The 17,351-nt window shown below is 42.9% G+C and overlaps 1 protein-coding gene across 2 annotated transcripts in view; it reads right to left on the reverse strand.

The window, feature by feature from the left end:
* Window positions 1-17,351, reverse strand: part of tp53bp2a (tumor protein p53 binding protein, 2a) — a 42,082-nt gene that overhangs the window by 16,232 nt on the left and 8,499 nt on the right. The window contains exons 3-10 of one of the 2 annotated variants that reach the window (XM_058058468.1): window positions 13,115-13,262; window positions 11,605-11,718; window positions 8,870-8,940; window positions 8,235-8,336; window positions 6,193-6,367; window positions 5,770-5,951; window positions 5,525-5,689; window positions 1,089-1,136 (exon numbers count right to left, since the gene is read on the reverse strand). In XM_058058468.1, the coding sequence (XP_057914451.1) occupies window positions 1,089-1,136; window positions 5,525-5,689; window positions 5,770-5,951; window positions 6,193-6,367; window positions 8,235-8,336; window positions 8,870-8,940; window positions 11,605-11,718; window positions 13,115-13,262 (1,005 nt within the window). The remainder of the gene's footprint in view (window positions 1-1,088; window positions 1,137-5,524; window positions 5,690-5,769; window positions 5,952-6,192; window positions 6,368-8,234; window positions 8,337-8,869; window positions 8,941-11,604; window positions 11,719-13,114; window positions 13,263-17,351) is intronic. The other variant, XM_058058475.1, reaches the window with a different exon arrangement.

The following is a 17,351-nucleotide window of genomic DNA, read 5'->3' on the forward strand; positions in this document are numbered from 1 at the left end:
GCCCTGTGATTGGCTGGCCACCAGTCACATGGTGGTGTGATATACTGTAAATGATGGATTGGTATTTGTATTGTATATTTGTATTGGTAAGTGAAATGAGGTTTGTTGGACGAGTGGTTCGCGCAGGCCTCACAGCTAGGAGACCCCGGTTCAATTCCACCCTCAAACATCTCTCTCCCCGTGCATGTGTGGGTTTTTTCCGGGTACTCCGGTTTCCTCCCACATTCCAAAAACATGCTAGGTTAATTAGCCACTCCAAATTGTCCATAGGTATGAATGTGAGTGTGAATGGTTGTTTGTCTATATGTGCCCTGTGATTGGATGGCGACAAGTCCATGGTGTACCGCACCTCTCGCCCAAAGACAGCTGGGATAGGCTCCAGCACACCCCGCGACCCTCGTGAGGATAAGCAGTAGAAAAATAAATGAATGAATGAATGAATTTGATGTGGTTGGATGTTTAAAGTGCGTTTTACAGATAAAATTAGACAACTAATTCAATGCAGAATGTTAGAATTGTAAGTGTAAAATAGTGTTTTTGTGTTAAATATATTTTCTTGACCCCCCCCGGACAATTTTGTTAACTCAATGAATGAAAAAGTTTGCCCACCCCTGGTCTAAGGTGTTGCTCTAGGAGGGCTTGAATAACATTTAAAAGTGTTTTTACAAGGTCGTAAACAGCCTTTCTATGTTACTACAAACATATTTCATCTATATGTAAGAACCCTACTTTGCAGAAGTGGACTTGTCCTGGTCTGGTTTGGTCTGGTCTAGAAGCAATTTACTGCGATAAAAGAGGAATTACTGTACATGACTAGGAATACAACTCATACGTAACCCGTATTTACTATGGTGTGGTTAAAAGCCGGCCCCCCGAGAGACATCTTGTATCCATAAACGTCAGTCCGCTGTAAGGGATCATTCATAATCATGGACTTTCAACTTGAAAATGTCTCCCAGAACACCTTTTCTTGCAACCGTGACTCACTATGCCTGCCATGGTCAATAAAAACCCCGTGCAAGGTGACCACTGAAGGCCCAAGAGGAAACATGGAACAGATGTTCCGTGCCGACGCTAGTTTGGATTACCTGAGGATGTGTGTCTTTTGAAGCCCTCTCTTTACCAGGGTAGCCATTCTTGAGAAAACAAAAGCACAAACATGCAACAGTTCAAAAGAGCAAATAACTCCCCCTTTAAAAAAAAAATGTATAGATATATATACTTCCTGTCAAGTACAGTCTTTTATCCAACTTAGAGAAAAAGCTTTCCTTCAGTCAGCAGTGTGTGCTGTATGTTAGCAAACACTTGTTGGATGGAGAGCGTCTTTGTGTTGGGTAAAAAGCTGTGCTCATTGTCATTCCAGGCAGGCGGGGTGAATCACCTTTTGCCTTTCCAGGGCCTCCCATCCTAGTGCGTCACATTCCGAGTCCTACTTTATGGTGTATTTTACAAAATGACTCAAATAATGATAAGCTTCCAAGAGTAGTATCAGGATTTTTCCCAAAGAAATAGCAGCTCAAACGGCACCGATGTTTCCAATAAAGCAGGGGTCTCAAACATGCGGCCCGTTTGAGGCCCCCGCCTTGATATGAAAGTTTAATGTTAGTGTGGCCCGCGCAAGTTTGATACGGATGCTGTATGGTATCTTGTACCCAGAAAAAAATTATTACGTTTGATTAATGTTCATGTTAAAGGTTAAATAACTGTTAATAGTTATCCTCCCTATCCGTGTGGAAGTGGTAAGTTTTTGGCTATTTAAGTTTAAAGGAAATAACTTGAAGGCTACCGTTTAGGTCGCTAGCTCTCTAGTTTGCGAGTTAACATGTGTCTCAAGACCCTAACAGTTGCGCAATATGTTGTAAATAAAAAGAGGATAAATGTGACTATAGTCGTGTATTGTCATGTCTACAGGGCTCTAATAATGCTTTGTTCATTTTAATCTGAAAAAAATAATTTGTCTACCCACCGACTATATGTGGTTTCTTAAGTTTTTATTATTTGCCATTTTATTATTATTATTATTATATTTATTTATTACTAATTGATTTTCTTTATTCTTGATTTGTTTATTTATTTTTCATCATATTTTGTGCAGAAAAATACAAATTAAGATATTTGAGAACAGTGGAATGTTTTATCAGAGCTTTTCTTGTAGAAAATCGGAACCAAAGCACTGAAAAAGTTTGTATATTTTTCAGTTTTTGATAAATGCGTTTTTTTGGGGTTTTTTTTTTAAAACCTGATGCGGCCCAGCCTTGCCCAGACCCTAGCTCCAGTGGCCCTCAGGTAAATTGAGTTTGAGACCCCTGCAATAAAGCCTTTACGATGTCAACATGATAACGATTCTATACCTCACAACCTCACCACTGGCATTTATACCTGTGGACATACTAAAGATCGACCGATACATCGACCGGCCGATATATCGGCCCGATATTTGCGTTCTTTACTTGAATCGGTATCGCCTGTGTATTTTTCCGCCGCATTATTTTCAGACAGGCATCCGCCGGGCAGCTTTGTGTTGCCGGAGGACCCTGCAACACACGCAGTCGCGGTGCCCCTCCCACACTGCAACAATGGTGAATCACAACAAGGGTACGTTTTCAACTTTGAATTAGCCTCTAACAGTTAAACTTGAAATAATCCTACTGTGTTCAATGTTTAAATTTCAATAAATATTTCTTTAAACTTGAGACCTGGAACATTTGTTATCATTGTCATTTTTTCATGTAAATTGAGGCAGCAAAAGCAGTATCGGCCACAAATATCGGCACAAGCAAAATCGGCCATCGGCTAAGGCTGATGGAAAAAAATCGGTATCGGACCCAAAAAAAACATATTGGTCCATCTCTAGGACATACCACATCATAAGGCATTTTACCTTCATTTGGACAAACAAATGGTACAGCCCGCAGTTCTTCTAAACTGGAATATTAAGCATTTTTCTTATGAAAGATAGATAATTGACATTTTCACTTGACTTCTCCTTCAAATCAAGTTATCCATCATTTTGTTAGAAAAAAAATGCAATAATTAAATGCATGGGCTACTGTGTAATCATTCATCTTCTATTCATGAATATGCCATGCGGTACTGGATGAAAATGACTTTGACACATTTGCTGTATGGGCTTTTCAATGTAAATTAGCATCGACCTCACACATTTCGTTTATGTTCAAGGTAAAAAAAAAAACCAAGTTAAAGTTGTGAAAGGGTCTGTAATAGAAGATATTATCTGTCTCCTAAAAAACATTAATGGGAGCAAAACAGAAGACCTTTACTGATACTATTTGATACAATAATTTGGAGTTAAAAACATATTGCTCCTGAAATGTTAATTCAATTTGTTGTATTTTATTTATTTTATGCTACTTCAAATCCCAACAACTCTTTTTAGTGAAATATAAAATATGTGAAACATTTGAGATGAAACATTCCCAAACCAGTTGAGAAGCACTGCTTTGAGATGTTATCCATTCTGCATTCTAAAAGCTTTGAATTGCAGGAATAAGCGTCATAACATGAAAATCCATTATCATTTTTCACAGGAAATAGATATAAAACATCATGTTGCGTACACGCGCGTCCATGCTCTCTCTCAAAAATCAAGCTAGGCATATTGTTTACATTTTTAACCCGATGACGGTGTGCCTTTAAGAAAACAGCCGCTCTCTGCCCCTTTCCTGTTTTCTTTCAAGTAGAGAAGATAGCATCTCCCCTGACATTATGGCCTGTCTGCAATGTCAGCCCTGCACTTGGAAGTCCGCTCACATGTTACAGCAGTTGGTTCTGCCAAATGGGACTCGAAAGCGTGCGGCTCAGCAAACCTGAGATTGCAACACTATAATGCAGCATAGACTGTGAGGTAAGGGAGGAAACGCAGAAAGTGTATGAAGCCTTAAATTGGCACTGGGCACCTCTGAGGGGGGGGGGGGGGGGGTCTGAGGCATGGGGCGGGTTTATGTCAGCTTTTCATCCACTAGGCGGAGCTATAATCAAAGCTATGGTCGGCAATAACCTCCATGAGCATGAACAGTAAAGGGGTGTTGACACTTTCATGCACTTTTACGCCTGCAGTGGTGTTCAATTTGGAGCGCCAATGACGAAATTGGTGGTAAAAAGGTGCAACGTATGTGTAAACGGTGCATGACTTTGTGGCATGCATCATTTCCGTTAACTAGTACTGAATGTAAAGTGAACGGACCGGGACCTAGAGTATGTGCAGACAATGCGGTCACATCTAAACCTGCATCAGCGTCTCATTGGCATGAATGGGTTGACTTCAGAACTGATCGTGGATCTTCCTTCTAATCAGAATTTTTCCAAAGCCAATTCTGCTAGTCGACTAGCAATTACCTCTCTGACATTATCAGCTGCCTCTTTTTTTCTCGTTTATTGCCGCCTTCCTGCTCTTTGCGCGTTCTCAAGGGGTGATACCTGCTACTGCATGGAGTCACATGGGGACACAGCGGACCAAATGATGCCAGGACTGGGATGCGGGAAGTGGTGATGACAATGCATACCCATGCGAGATCAATAGCCACGTTTACATGGACCCAAATATTCCAATTCCATTCGGGTTATTTGCTCAAACGGAAAGAATGTAACCTTTGTATACACCTCATTCCGAAAAAAAAAGTGCCAATCCGAATGAATATATGGGTGGAATATTCCTTTCCCCAATCCGATTGAGGTATCTTGTACCCGCTCAAACGGAAAGTTGTCATACTGCGTTCTTCTTCGTGGTGTTTTTCTTCTTCTGTTGTTTATTGGTGGTTGGCAAGCAGCTTTCATGTGCATTAGCGCCATCTGTGGAACAGAATCTAAACCCTTCTATACGCCATTCACAAGTCCAGTTTTATTAAAAAAGAAAATATATATCTATATAAAACATGTCCCGAGTTTAATTATAAAATATTAGCAAGATTGAACTTTATCTTTTCCTGTTCCCGGGTGCTGAGATATGATTTAACACGCAGCTCGAGATGTTCTTCGATTTAAAAAAATGGAGGCGAGCAATCGGCACTGGACTGCTGCGGAAAGTTTGTTTTTGATCGAAATTAAATTTCAAGACTGGACGAAGGAAAAACTGGCAATACGGAGTTATTCCAACAAGTGAAAGAAAAACTCGAGGAAGTCGGTATCACGTGACATTGATATTTACGTTTTACTGGGCATGCCCCATTGACTATTGTGGTTGATTATAACGCCGCATGTAGACACGTGATTGGAATATTCCTTTCCATGTATACCATTGCTTTCGGAAAAAGATTCCATTCGGAAAGAGAAAAACTCCTCATGTAAACGTGGCTAATGTGTGTTGTGCGTACTGTGTGCCAACACACGCCATTTGCGGTCACGAAACAGTGTGCGAACTAGTCTTTACGCTTATAAAATAAATAAATAAATGAGACGTACTGCCGATGCTAATTCCGGAACAATGCGGGCTCCAAATGCGTGCAAGTGTAAACCCCACTCAGGTGGTTTTATGTGAATAGAACGTGTGTGTGTGAGAGATTCTTACAGGCAAGTTCTCCTTCTGCTGCAGCGCCGCCTTCTTCTTCCACAGCCTATCGCGCAGCTCACCGATCCTCTTATCCATGGCGGCCACCTCCATGTTGCGCTTGTTCAGGTTCTCTCTCTGCTGCTGCAGTTTGGAGTTTTGGTCCTGGTTGAGCTTATTCCTCATCTACCACACAGAAGAACAGAAACCGAAAGCTCACCGACTGGAAATAGGGCGCTGCCCCCCATACAGTGCACGTGACGCACCTGTAACTCCTTGTAGAGGCGGTCGAGCTCAGCCACAGAGCCCTGGTTGTCGTGGAGGCTTTCCATTTTGCCGTTTTTCAGTAAGTCCAGCTGTCGGTTGAGCTCCTCCACTTTGGTGGCAGCCATCACTAGCTCTCGCTGCTTCTGCTGGAAAAGGTTGTTCATCTGCTCGATCTCTTCCACTGCAGGTAAAGTGTAAAGAAGGTTGACCGTTGTGAGATATGAAGTACGTTGTTCAGTCTCTATATATTGTACTGAAGTTTTTATACTGGCAACAGCTTGACCCTGGAACAGATCAATTCCAATTACAAATTATTTCCAATGAGAAAATTCCACCAGAGGCACTTGGGAGCTTCCACTGTATTCCGTACATGTATACGTAACAAACTTCAGCAGTTAATATTCCCAGGACGGCGTGCTTACCAAGTTTGCCATTGCTGAGACGTTTCTGCTCCACTTGACCCTTGAGGGCTCGGACCTTCTTAAGGCGACTCTCCTGGTTGTCGATGTTGTCGCGGAGACGCTGCAACCTCTCCTGCTCAGAGGCCTGCTGCTGCTGCCGCTGCTCCTGCTGCTTCAGGTAGCGCAGGCGCTGCTCCTGAAGGGACAAGAAAGGGAACGCAAGGTCCTGAGACGCTGTTTGAGGGACATGTGTGCTGGAGTGTCATTGTTGGTTTACTTAACACGTGTCAGCGCTCACGAGGGCTTCAAGGTACAGTACGTTCCATGCCTCATGCACAGATAACGCAAGTCTGCCCAGTGTAAATATTATATATATATATTTATTTTTACAAATCTATCTTAAACGTTGGCTGCAAGGCGGTCGAGTGGTTAGCGCGCAGACGTCACACCTAGGAGACCAGAGTTCAATCCCACCCTCGGTGAGGCGTTGACATGTTCTCCCTGTGCATGCGTGGGTTTTCTCCGGGTACTCCGGTTTCCTCCCACATTCCAAAAACATGCTAGGTTAATTGGCCACTCCAAATTGTCCATAGGTATGAATGTGAGTGTGAATGGTTGTTTGTCTATACCTCCAGTATAGACACCTCCAGTGGTACTTTTCTTTCCGTGGTTGGGAAAAGCAAAAAGGATGGTTGCGTTTAAGGTGCACATACAAGTTGGTTGTGTTCCCCTTTTCTCCCTCGTCACTACTTTCCAACAAACGCGATTGTTGTGCAACCAGCTCGTGCGTTCATGCACTCAACTTGTTCATTCTGTTTAAAAACAAAATTCACATTCACCTCAGAAGCCATCCCTTCTGAGCCTTCATCATGTTAGCATATGCTGACTTAAGGGGGGTAAACCGCAAGTACTCTGTATCCGCTCAGTAGTAGCCCCGCCTCCACAAAGAAGCTGAAAAAATCACTTTTACATCTAACATGACATTCCCCGTATGTGCGTGGGTTTTCTCCGGGTACCCTAGCTTCCGCCTACATGCCAAAAACACGCATGCTAGGTTAACTGACGACTCTAAATTGTCCACAGATATGAATGGTTGTTTGCATTCCAAAAACATGCTAGGTTAATTGGCCACTCCAAATTGTCCATAGGTATGAATGTGAGTGTGAATGGTTGTTTGTCTATATGTGCCCTGTGATTGGCTGGCCACCAGTCCAGGGTGTACCCCGCCTCTCTCCCAAAAGACAGCTGGGATAGGCTCCAGCACCCCCACCCCCACAACCCTCGTGAGGATAAGCGGTATAAAATAAATGAATGAATGAATCCTAAATGTTCCCACTGATGTCTCCTGGCTGTAGGCAACCTCTTGATGTTGGATTTCATGCATTATTGTATATTATATATTGTATAATTATATTAATTATTATAGTGATAAAAAATACACATTTTAAATTTAAAATAAAAAAAACCTTAAACTATATTAGAAAAGCAGGAAGTGAACAAATGTCACAGTTACTAATTGTAAAAGTACCAGATGGAGGGGTAGGATTTAATAAGCTTTGCTTCTTCCTACTCCTTTTGGACATGTGGAACTGTGAACTGATTAAGTGATGCATTCAATTGTAATCTGATGCATGTTCAAATGAAATAAAACCATTACCATTACCATCTTCCTGAAAAGATGAATGATGCTAACCAAGGTTCCACTGTATGTGGATAGAGCACAGTACATGTAATATTTTGTCTTATATTGTATTCCTTCCTGTAGAGGTTTAAAATGCACCGTGAGAATGTCTCAGGCTTCTCAAATTCCAAACAATTCACCTGCAGCCATCATCTCACCGCTCTTTCGCAAGCTCCGTACCGCGGCAAGTAGACAATTTCCGATGTGTTTTCCTTTAAACGCCGGCCCTCCTTTAATCTCCTTTCATTATTGTTACTTTTATCACCACCATTTCAACTCTTCATCCTGCGTATCCAATCATCTCTAGCAGCTGCTGTCTGGACTTTCATCTTCCTCTCCCGCCCCTCTCTCTCTTTCTCTCTCTCTCTCTCTCTTTCTGTACCTTGGAAGCCAGGAGTTGCTGCTGAGCTTCGATCTGCTGCTGCTGCCTGGCAGCCATCTCCTGTAGCTCGGCCAAAGTCATGTCCATCCTGGGTGGTGCCACCTGCATGGGATTGGATGGACAAAATGAGTCATATACGTGTACATTGAAAACAAAGCTATTCACTTCAGCTCAACTACCTAAACAAACAATAAAGTCTTTGTATGTATGCCCTGTTTGCTAGTAACTCATTTGCATGTATATACTGTGGAGAGGAAGCTGAATGAAATGCTTCCCTTATTGTGCTGAGTAGGGAAACAAAATAGTGGGTCACATACTTTGTAAGTCATCATTAGGTCTCATTAAGCAGTGAACATACCGTAGTTTTAATGAGGGACAAAGTACTTTAATATCACTTCATTGACTGGAAAGAATTCTGTGGAATTGATTGACGGTTAATTATAGAAATGGGGGCGCACTACGTATCTGTAGCCAGCAGAGTATAGTCCGGTCCGCACAATTCTGCTCTGGCATGGAAGCAGGAGTTCAGGACATGAACTATGACGCTTATTCTCACTAGGGTCGCGGGTATGCTGGAGCCTATCCCAGCTAATAATAATAATTAAACAGTGCCGAGAGAGATTTAAGGTACTCACCCCATTCTCCATTCTTCTGTCTGGTGGGCCCTTCACCCCATTCCTTTTTGCCTCCGAGCCTCTGGACCCACCTAAGGAAGAGACACCATGCAACACCCGGTCAGACATGCGGCCGAGTAGCAGACTGCCGTAACTTCTCCCCTTGACATGCACGCCTCTTCCTGTGTAAAGCGAGGTAAAGGCGACCTGCTGATGCTGCTGCTGCTCTTCAGGGAAACAACAGCATTCTTTGTGCCTTGTAACATAATCTCAAGATTTGACTTCATACATAACCAAGCGCCATGTGGGGAGGGTCCCGCAAGCGTACGTACGCCTACATGAATACATTTGTGCCTGTCTAGATCCCATAAAGCCCCGCCCCATGACCAAACCCCTTGTGCTTGCATAATGGATTTACATGACCCTTAGCCTGCAATTATGTATGGATGTTAAATAGGCGGCCTGCTACACACAAGACATTTCACAAGGGAAATAAGACATTTTGAAATCTGCACTTCATTGCAAAGCATTCTTAGAGACGGGGAAGCTGTAGAACACAAACTGATTGTAAAAAAACAAATGTATTTGTGCACACAAATGGGGGGAAAATGTGCCAAAAAAAACGCTGCAATCTGCACTCAACAAAACACCCACTAGAACTTTGGGGCGTTGAGTCGAATCACTGTGTAGTTTAGTACCCCTCTTCGGGGGACTGACATGCACGTGTGTCAAATTTGAGCAGGATTGGTTGAAAAAAATGGCTGCCGTTAAGCAAAATGTGTTGGCAAGTAATTGCACTAATTGGCTGGGTTTGTCATACAAACACATTAATCATAATTAAAGATGACATTTTCTGTTACTTGCTGCTTGATAATTGTGATACTAATTCATTCATTTTCTACGCTTATCCTCACAAGGGTCACGGGGGTGCTGGAGCCTATCCCAGCTGTCTTCGGGCAAGAGGCGGGGTACATCTTGGACTGGTGGCCAGCCAATCACAATGGCACATATAGACAAACAACCATTCACACTCACATTCATACCTATGGACAATTTGGAGTCACCAATTAACCTAGCATGTTTTTGGAATGTGGGAGGAAACCGGAGTACCCGGAGAAAACCCACTCATGCACGGGGCGAACATGCAAACTCCACACAGAGATGGCCAAGGGTGGAATTGAACCCTAGTCTCCTCGCTGTGAGGTCTGTGCGCTAACCACTCAACCGCCATGCAGGCCCCTTGCTACTAATTATGGCTGATAATCAATATCATCAACATTGTTTCAAGAATGATATGGCCTAAAATGTAGGCTACTGTACCGTATTAAAAGGTTGCATTTCTTTTGCAACATAATGATTGACACAAGTCTGTGAGCGCACCATGTGACGTTATTTTTTTATCTTTACATTGCCGACCAAACGCCTCAGTAAGCGCCCGGATGTCAGAACGAAGGCTCTTCTGCACCTCCAGTGGTACTTTTCTTTCCGTGGTTGGGAAAAGCAAAAAGGATGGTTGCGTTTAAGGTGCACATACAAGTTGGTTGTGTTCCCCTTTTCTCCCTCGTCACTACTTTCCAACAAACGCGATTGTTGTGCAACCAGCTCGTGCGTTCATGCACTCAACTTGTTCATTCTGTTTAAAAACAAAATTCACATTCACCTCAGAAGCCATCCCTTCTGAGCCTTCATCATGTTAGCATATGCTGACTTAAGGGGGGTAAACCGCAAGTACTCTGTATCCGCTCAGTAGTAGCCCCACCTCCACAAAGAAGCTGAAAAAATCACTTTTACATCTAACATGACATTCCCCGTATGTGCGTGGGTTTTCTCCGGGTACCCTAGCTTCCGCCTACATGCCAAAAACACGCATGCTAGGTTAACTGACGACTCTAAATTGTCCACAGATATGAATGGTTGTTTGCATTCCAAAAACATGCTAGGTTAATTGGCCACTCCAAATTGTCCATAGGTATGAATGTGAGTGTGAATGGTTGTTTGTCTATATGTGCCCTGTGATTGGCTGGCCACCAGTCCAGGGTGTACCGCGCCTCTCGCACCAAGTCAGCTGGTATAGGCTCCAGCATACCTGAAACCCTTGTCAGCAAAAACGGAGCTAACATTACATGCGGTATTCTACTTATTCTGTCCAAGATGGCCGGGGTCAGGTCGCCGAATGGTCTCCTAACCTGAGGTTGTCGGTTGAATCCTTAGTTATTTAATAGATGAACACATTTCTAGGATACTTCATACATTCATTCTACATTTGCCTTATTGTGAAGGGTATGTAAATCACCGGGGCTCCACTTTAGGTAGGCCAGTAAGCATTTTGTGAGCAACCCTCGTGGGCCGCACCCATTTCTAGTTTCGGTGACTATAATACAGAGCTACATGAAACGCTAAAACGGTTACTTTTAAAAATAACACAAGCATTATGCCATTGTGCCACAAAGGCAGAGAGGAGTGGCGAACCTGCTGTGGGAAAATAAGAGGGGCTAAGATAACAGGAAGGGAAAACAAGCCTCTAATCTCTCGGCCAGACTCAAGCTGTGAGGGGCAAAAAGGGGCTTAGTTACGCAACCGAGGCACTGAGAGGATCGCACACAACCAAAAATACTTGCATTTTCTGTGATCTTAAGAAAAGAGAAATGTAACGAGCTTATGACGACTCAACTGGGACACCTGGCACTCAATAAGGCCTCTTGTGCTGTGTAGAGGGGTGGGGGGGCGTGGGACATTCTCAGCTGCATTAGACTTACCCGAATCCCTGCTTGGGGCTCGGTTGTGACGCAGGAAAAAGCGCACCTCTGGTCTGTGTTGCCCCCATCGTTGAAGCACATCCAGCATCCTCTCGCCGTCGCCTACAGCTCGCTCTGCGGACACAACATGAGAGTGTTAGGAGTTCGCGGGGGCTTCGTATAGATTATCATTAGCATAGCTATCAATCTGCATGACCTCTAGAGATTTGATGAACTGTCAATTATTCATGCTGATTTCCAGCCAAATAATCATTATCCATTCAGGAAGCAATTCATTCAGGCTGCTCCGTCATATAAATCAGGGGTCTCAAACACACGGCCCGCAGGACACTAGTTTGAGGCCCCCACCTTGATATGAAAGTTTAATGTTAGTGCGGCCCGCGCAAGTTTGATATGGATGCTGTATGGTATCATGCACCCAGAAAAAATTATTACTTTTGATTAATGTTCATGTTAAAGGTTAAATAACTGTTAATAGTTATCCTCCCTGTCCGTGTGGAAGTGGTAAGTTTTTGGTTATTTAAGTTTAAAGGAAATAACTTGAAGGCTACCGTTTAGGTCGCTAGCTCTCTAGTTTGCGAGTTAGCATGTGTCTCAAGACCCTGCAGTTGTGCAATATGTTGTAAATAAAAAGAGTATAAATGTGACTATAGTCGTGTTTTGTCATGTCTACAGGGCTCTAATAATGCTTTGTTCATTTTAATTAAAAAAATAATTTGTCTACCCACCAACTATATGTGGTTTAAGTTTTTATTATTTGCCGTTTTATTATTATTATTATTATTATATTTATTTATTACTGATTGATTTTCTATATTCTTGATTTGTTTATTTATTTTTCATCTTATTTTGTGCAGAAAAATAAAAATTAAGATATTTGAGAACAGTGGAATGTTTTATCAGAGCTTTTCTTGTAGAAAATCGGAACCAAAGCAAAGTTTATTCATTTTTCTGTTTTTAATAAATGCTTTTTTTTTTTTTTTGGAAAACCTGATGCGGCCCAGTCTCACCAAGACCTTAGCTCCAGTGGCCCCCCAAGTAAATTGAGTTTGAGACCCCTGATATAAATGGACTTGCACGTCGCAGTCAGGCAGACGTCCATGAAATATTATCAGACAAAGGAGGCTACAGGCCATACATCTTAACAAGCTCACTCTGCATTGCGAAAAAGGCTTCCGAGCAGCCTCTCTTCACGCCACTTATGCGAGTACTCAAACACAATAATTGGCACTTTTCTTCACTGTAGTAGCCAGCGTCTCCGTGGAAACAGAGACGCAGCTCCTTCCTTGAGTTCCCGATGTCGGCGCGTCCTCAATATCAGAAAAAAAAAAACACATGAGACGGGTCTGGGTGCTTGAGTTTGTCAGAGGGATTACGGGCTCAATTTGCATTTGAGACCGTCAAGAGCCCTTTCAAAATAAATTGCTTTGCAGGATAAACAGCTGATCTCCATTTATGCGCCATTTCAGGAAAGCTGCATGCCTCCGGCATTGGTTCTGATGTCACTCACCAGATCCACGCCACATTTCCGACAGGTGGCAGTCGGCCTCTCCTGGCTCCTTGCACAGGTCCACAACGTCGCGACATACCGTGTCCGGGGTGATGGGAACCTCAGTAAAATGTTGGTCGTTGTTACTGAGGTAAACAGTCAGGAACATCTGCAGGGAAACAAATTCAGTAATTATAGTAACACAAAGCAGACAGAACAACATCATTATTTCATTGCCATCTTATTTACAAGCTGTTGTGTGTGTGTGTGTGTCTTTCACTGATAGTAGTATCAGTAGGTGGGGCCTGCATTCCTGTGTGTCAACACAGGAATCAAGAGACCAGCTCCCGGAATTCTACTTCACCCGGTGCCATGCATCTGCTAACTAGTGTTGTCACCACTGTGCCAACTCTCCCAACGCTCCCACAGCAGACTTCCACTCTTATGACCGCTTGTTGATGAGTAAATGCATGACGAAAGAAAAACTTTCTTGCACGGGAATTAAGAGCAGCTTTACGATACAAATGGAAAAAAAAGTACTTTTGCACATGAAATCGGACTCAGGGCAGACCTCACAGCTAGGAGACCAGGGTTCAATTCCACCCTCGGAATTGCATGTTTGCATGTTCTCCCCGTGCATGTGTGGGTTTTCGCCGGTTACTCCGGTTTCCTCCCACATTCCAAAAACATGCTAGGTTAATTGGCCACTCCAAATTGTCCATAGGTATGAATGTGAGTGTGAATGGTTGTTTGTCTATATGTGCCCTGTGATTGCCTGGCCACCAGTCCAGGGTGTACCTTGCCTCTCGCCCAAAGACAGCTGGGATAGGCTCCAGCAACCCCTGCGACCCTTGTGAGGAAAAAGCGGTAGAAAATGAATGAATGGATGAATGAATGAATGGGACTGAGCTGCCGAGCGGGTTAGCGAGCCAACAAGCTAGAAAGCGAACCAGTTAGCCTTGATTTATTTTTTATCATCTTCAGGATGCCAAAAAAGTACCACTTCCACACATAATGGGAGAATAACTGTTTTTACCACAAAACAGGGGTCAATTAAGTAATAATGATTAATTAATTTACCATTACTTTAAAAAAAAACAACCTTAAATTGTATTATGGAAAGCAGGAAGTGAACAAATGTAACAGTTACTGATTGTAAAAGTACCAGATGGAGGGGTAGGATTTAATAAGCTTTGCTTCTTCCTACTCCTTTTGGACATGTGGAACTGTGAACTGATTATGTGATGCATTCAATTGTAATCTGATGCATGTTCAAATGAAATAAAACCATTACCAAGTTACCAATTTATTGATAAGTCATTTGTGAAAACCACAGGTGTACATAGTTTGATGCAACTTTTTACAAGTGTCATCTTCTGACCTGATCGACCTGATCTTTGAGCGATAATCAAACTTCAATATTGCGAGGGCCAACTGTTTCATCGACATAGCTTTGGCAGATGTTTACGGTATACGTACTTATACATACTCATTTGACCATATATTGCTGTTATTCATTAATAATTCACGTCTGCGTGCTGAAAAGGCCCTGTGCACCAGGTTAGACTGTGTTTCATGGTATCGTGCAATGACAATAAAGCAAATCTAATCCAGTCTCATCTAAATGCTTAAGAGGCTTTTGGGCCAACGCTGGATGGAATATGCTCTCGGATGTAATCTGATCACACGGCAGGGGAGACAGCTTTGATGAGGCTAAAGTAAAAAGCGGTGCTGGAGCCCACCACACTGCGGCAGGAGAAGTCACATCATTCTCAGAGTAAAAGCTCAGTATCTGCTCAGGCTCTACAACCCCCACAACCACCAGGTCGAAGGTGTTACATGTTTCTATTCTCGGTACGCCGCGGTGCGGTGAGGGGGCCGTGCCTGCTGGGGCCATGGTGGGAACATCAGGTCGACGGGGTCACGGATACAAAGGCTTTGTGGGAGTGGGTATGCAGAGCAGCTGAAGGAATTAGCCGGAGACAAAAGTAAATTGGATAGCTTTTAAACGCTGCGGTGAAAAGAGCAATTGTGCTTAAGATGAGTGGCTTTTCCCCCTACGATGGTTGGACGATGGAGCAGGGAAAGTGTCATGTTTTTTCTCTCCTCAGCAACAAATCTTATAGAGCGCTAGAAGACATAAGGCTATGAGACATAGTACCTGACTGAAAACAGTCTGCTTCGTTAAGACGTGCATAAAGGCCCCCCATTGATAGCGTGAATCAGCAGTGAGTCATCACTGAGTAATATAATGACAGAGAAAGACGTAAATAGCTAACTGGTTGACGGCCACCCAAGAGAACGATGACAAAACCATGCAAACCACAATACAGTGGAACCTCGGTTTTTCCAAAGTGATTCAGTTTTCATCAAAAGATTTTCACCAAAACATGCCTCGCTTTATGTACACTGTCTCGGTTATCAGACAGCTAAACAGTATGTGGAACTGGTTGCCCGAACAGAGCATACGTTCCTTGACGACTCGGTTCTTTTATTGACAGATTGCAGCCTGAGAACCCTGGAATCATTTACGTTATTTCATTTCATTTCATTTGGTTTTACTCAGCTCCAAACCAGCAGGGCAGCTGACATCATCCAAACTACCCAGCAATGTAGGGCATCCAAATGACCCTTGTTAATATTTGGAGAGTGGAGGGCAGACAACATAGCGAGGGGGAGGGGCAGTTGAGGGTGGGAAAAAACAGCGTGGAAAGACAATTCTTAACCCTCAAGGACAAACATGAGCTTGTGTCTAGGAGTAAGGTCTGACCCAGTTAAGCTTTTTACTTGAGGACACTGCAGAACTGTATATGCACATAGTCAAATATGATGTTGACACATATTTCAATATTTGGCTTCTGGGAAAATCAAGATGCAAAAAATGTGGTTATGCAGACTTAATTATCAATATCAATAATCTTAATGACTTTTTCCACAGCACAGTATCTACTTACTAGATTTGCCATGGCCAATACTTCATGAGTTAGTATGTTCTCTGTAGGCAGCATTATGAATTATCCTTACTGACCTTTTTTGCAGTATATTTAGCGAGTGAAGATTGCTTTTATAGTTATTAGCCCATAAAATTGAGAAATTGAAAAACTTTTCAGCACACATTGCTACAAACTGTAATGCCTGTGCTTGTGATTAAGGAAGATGTAGTCACCCATGCAATTCCATTGAAAATTTTGTTTACTCAGTTAGATAGCAAACAATACTTTTATTTTGAAGACTGATAATATGTCCTCTTTGTGTTGAGAATAGCTGGGTACTAGAATAAACATACTTCCCGTCCTCAAACAGAACCAGCAACCCTTTTATCGGGCATTGTAAGACGCTCCTTACATTAAAGCGGTGAAGATATATTCATCCCATTCCGAGTCACACACGCAACCACACTAGCATGCTAAACCAAGCCAACCCTGATAGCTTCCATTCATGCTCCGAGGTTCCGCCAACCTCCGCCGGTGTTTATCGCTATTTCAACTAGTTTAGTGTTTATTATGAGATTGGTCCGCCGAGTAAATACTTCCCCACATACTAAATATTCCTTCTTTTCAAGACAACAGCATTTCATTCATCTTATGTATCAAAGTCTGCCACGGTGCCCAACTTGGCTTGTTTGGAAGACTTTATACAGTAAACCTCGGATATATCGGACTCTGATATATCGAAAATTCGCTCACAACGGACAGATAAAAAAAGAACCAATTTTTCTGTAATGCATTTCCAATAAAAATTAATTGCATATATCGAATTTTTTTATAACGGATTTCGCCTATTTCGGACAAAATCTCCAGTCCCGTTCCAATGCATTTCCATTAAATTTCCCTCGCATATATCGGATGGCCGCATCGTGGCGCTCCGATTCGCCGAATCGTGACAGGCCGCTATACGACGTCATTTGCAGCGTTTGCAGCGTTGCCTGCGCGTCCAGGTACATTGGAAACATAGTCAAGGAAGTGCCTTTTTATAACGGATAAAATCCGATTTACGCATATACCGGATATAAATCCGATATATGCGTAAAACGGACATTTTCCGGTATACGCATATAACGGATTTCGCTTATATCGGACAAAACCAGTGGGAACAATTGAATCCGATATATCCGAGGTTTACTGTACTACTAATGGTCGTACCTCGTACGGAGTGCAATCACCCTGTAGTTGGAACACACCCTCCGGTCATCCTTCTTAAAAAGGGGGCCCACCGCAGCGGTTTGCCTCAGTTTGACAGTCCCTCAGTAGCTAATTTT

This window comes from Doryrhamphus excisus, chromosome 2, assembly GCF_030265055.1.
Source record: "Doryrhamphus excisus isolate RoL2022-K1 chromosome 2, RoL_Dexc_1.0, whole genome shotgun sequence".
In the NCBI taxonomy this organism is placed as follows: Eukaryota; Metazoa; Chordata; class Actinopteri; order Syngnathiformes; family Syngnathidae; genus Doryrhamphus; species Doryrhamphus excisus.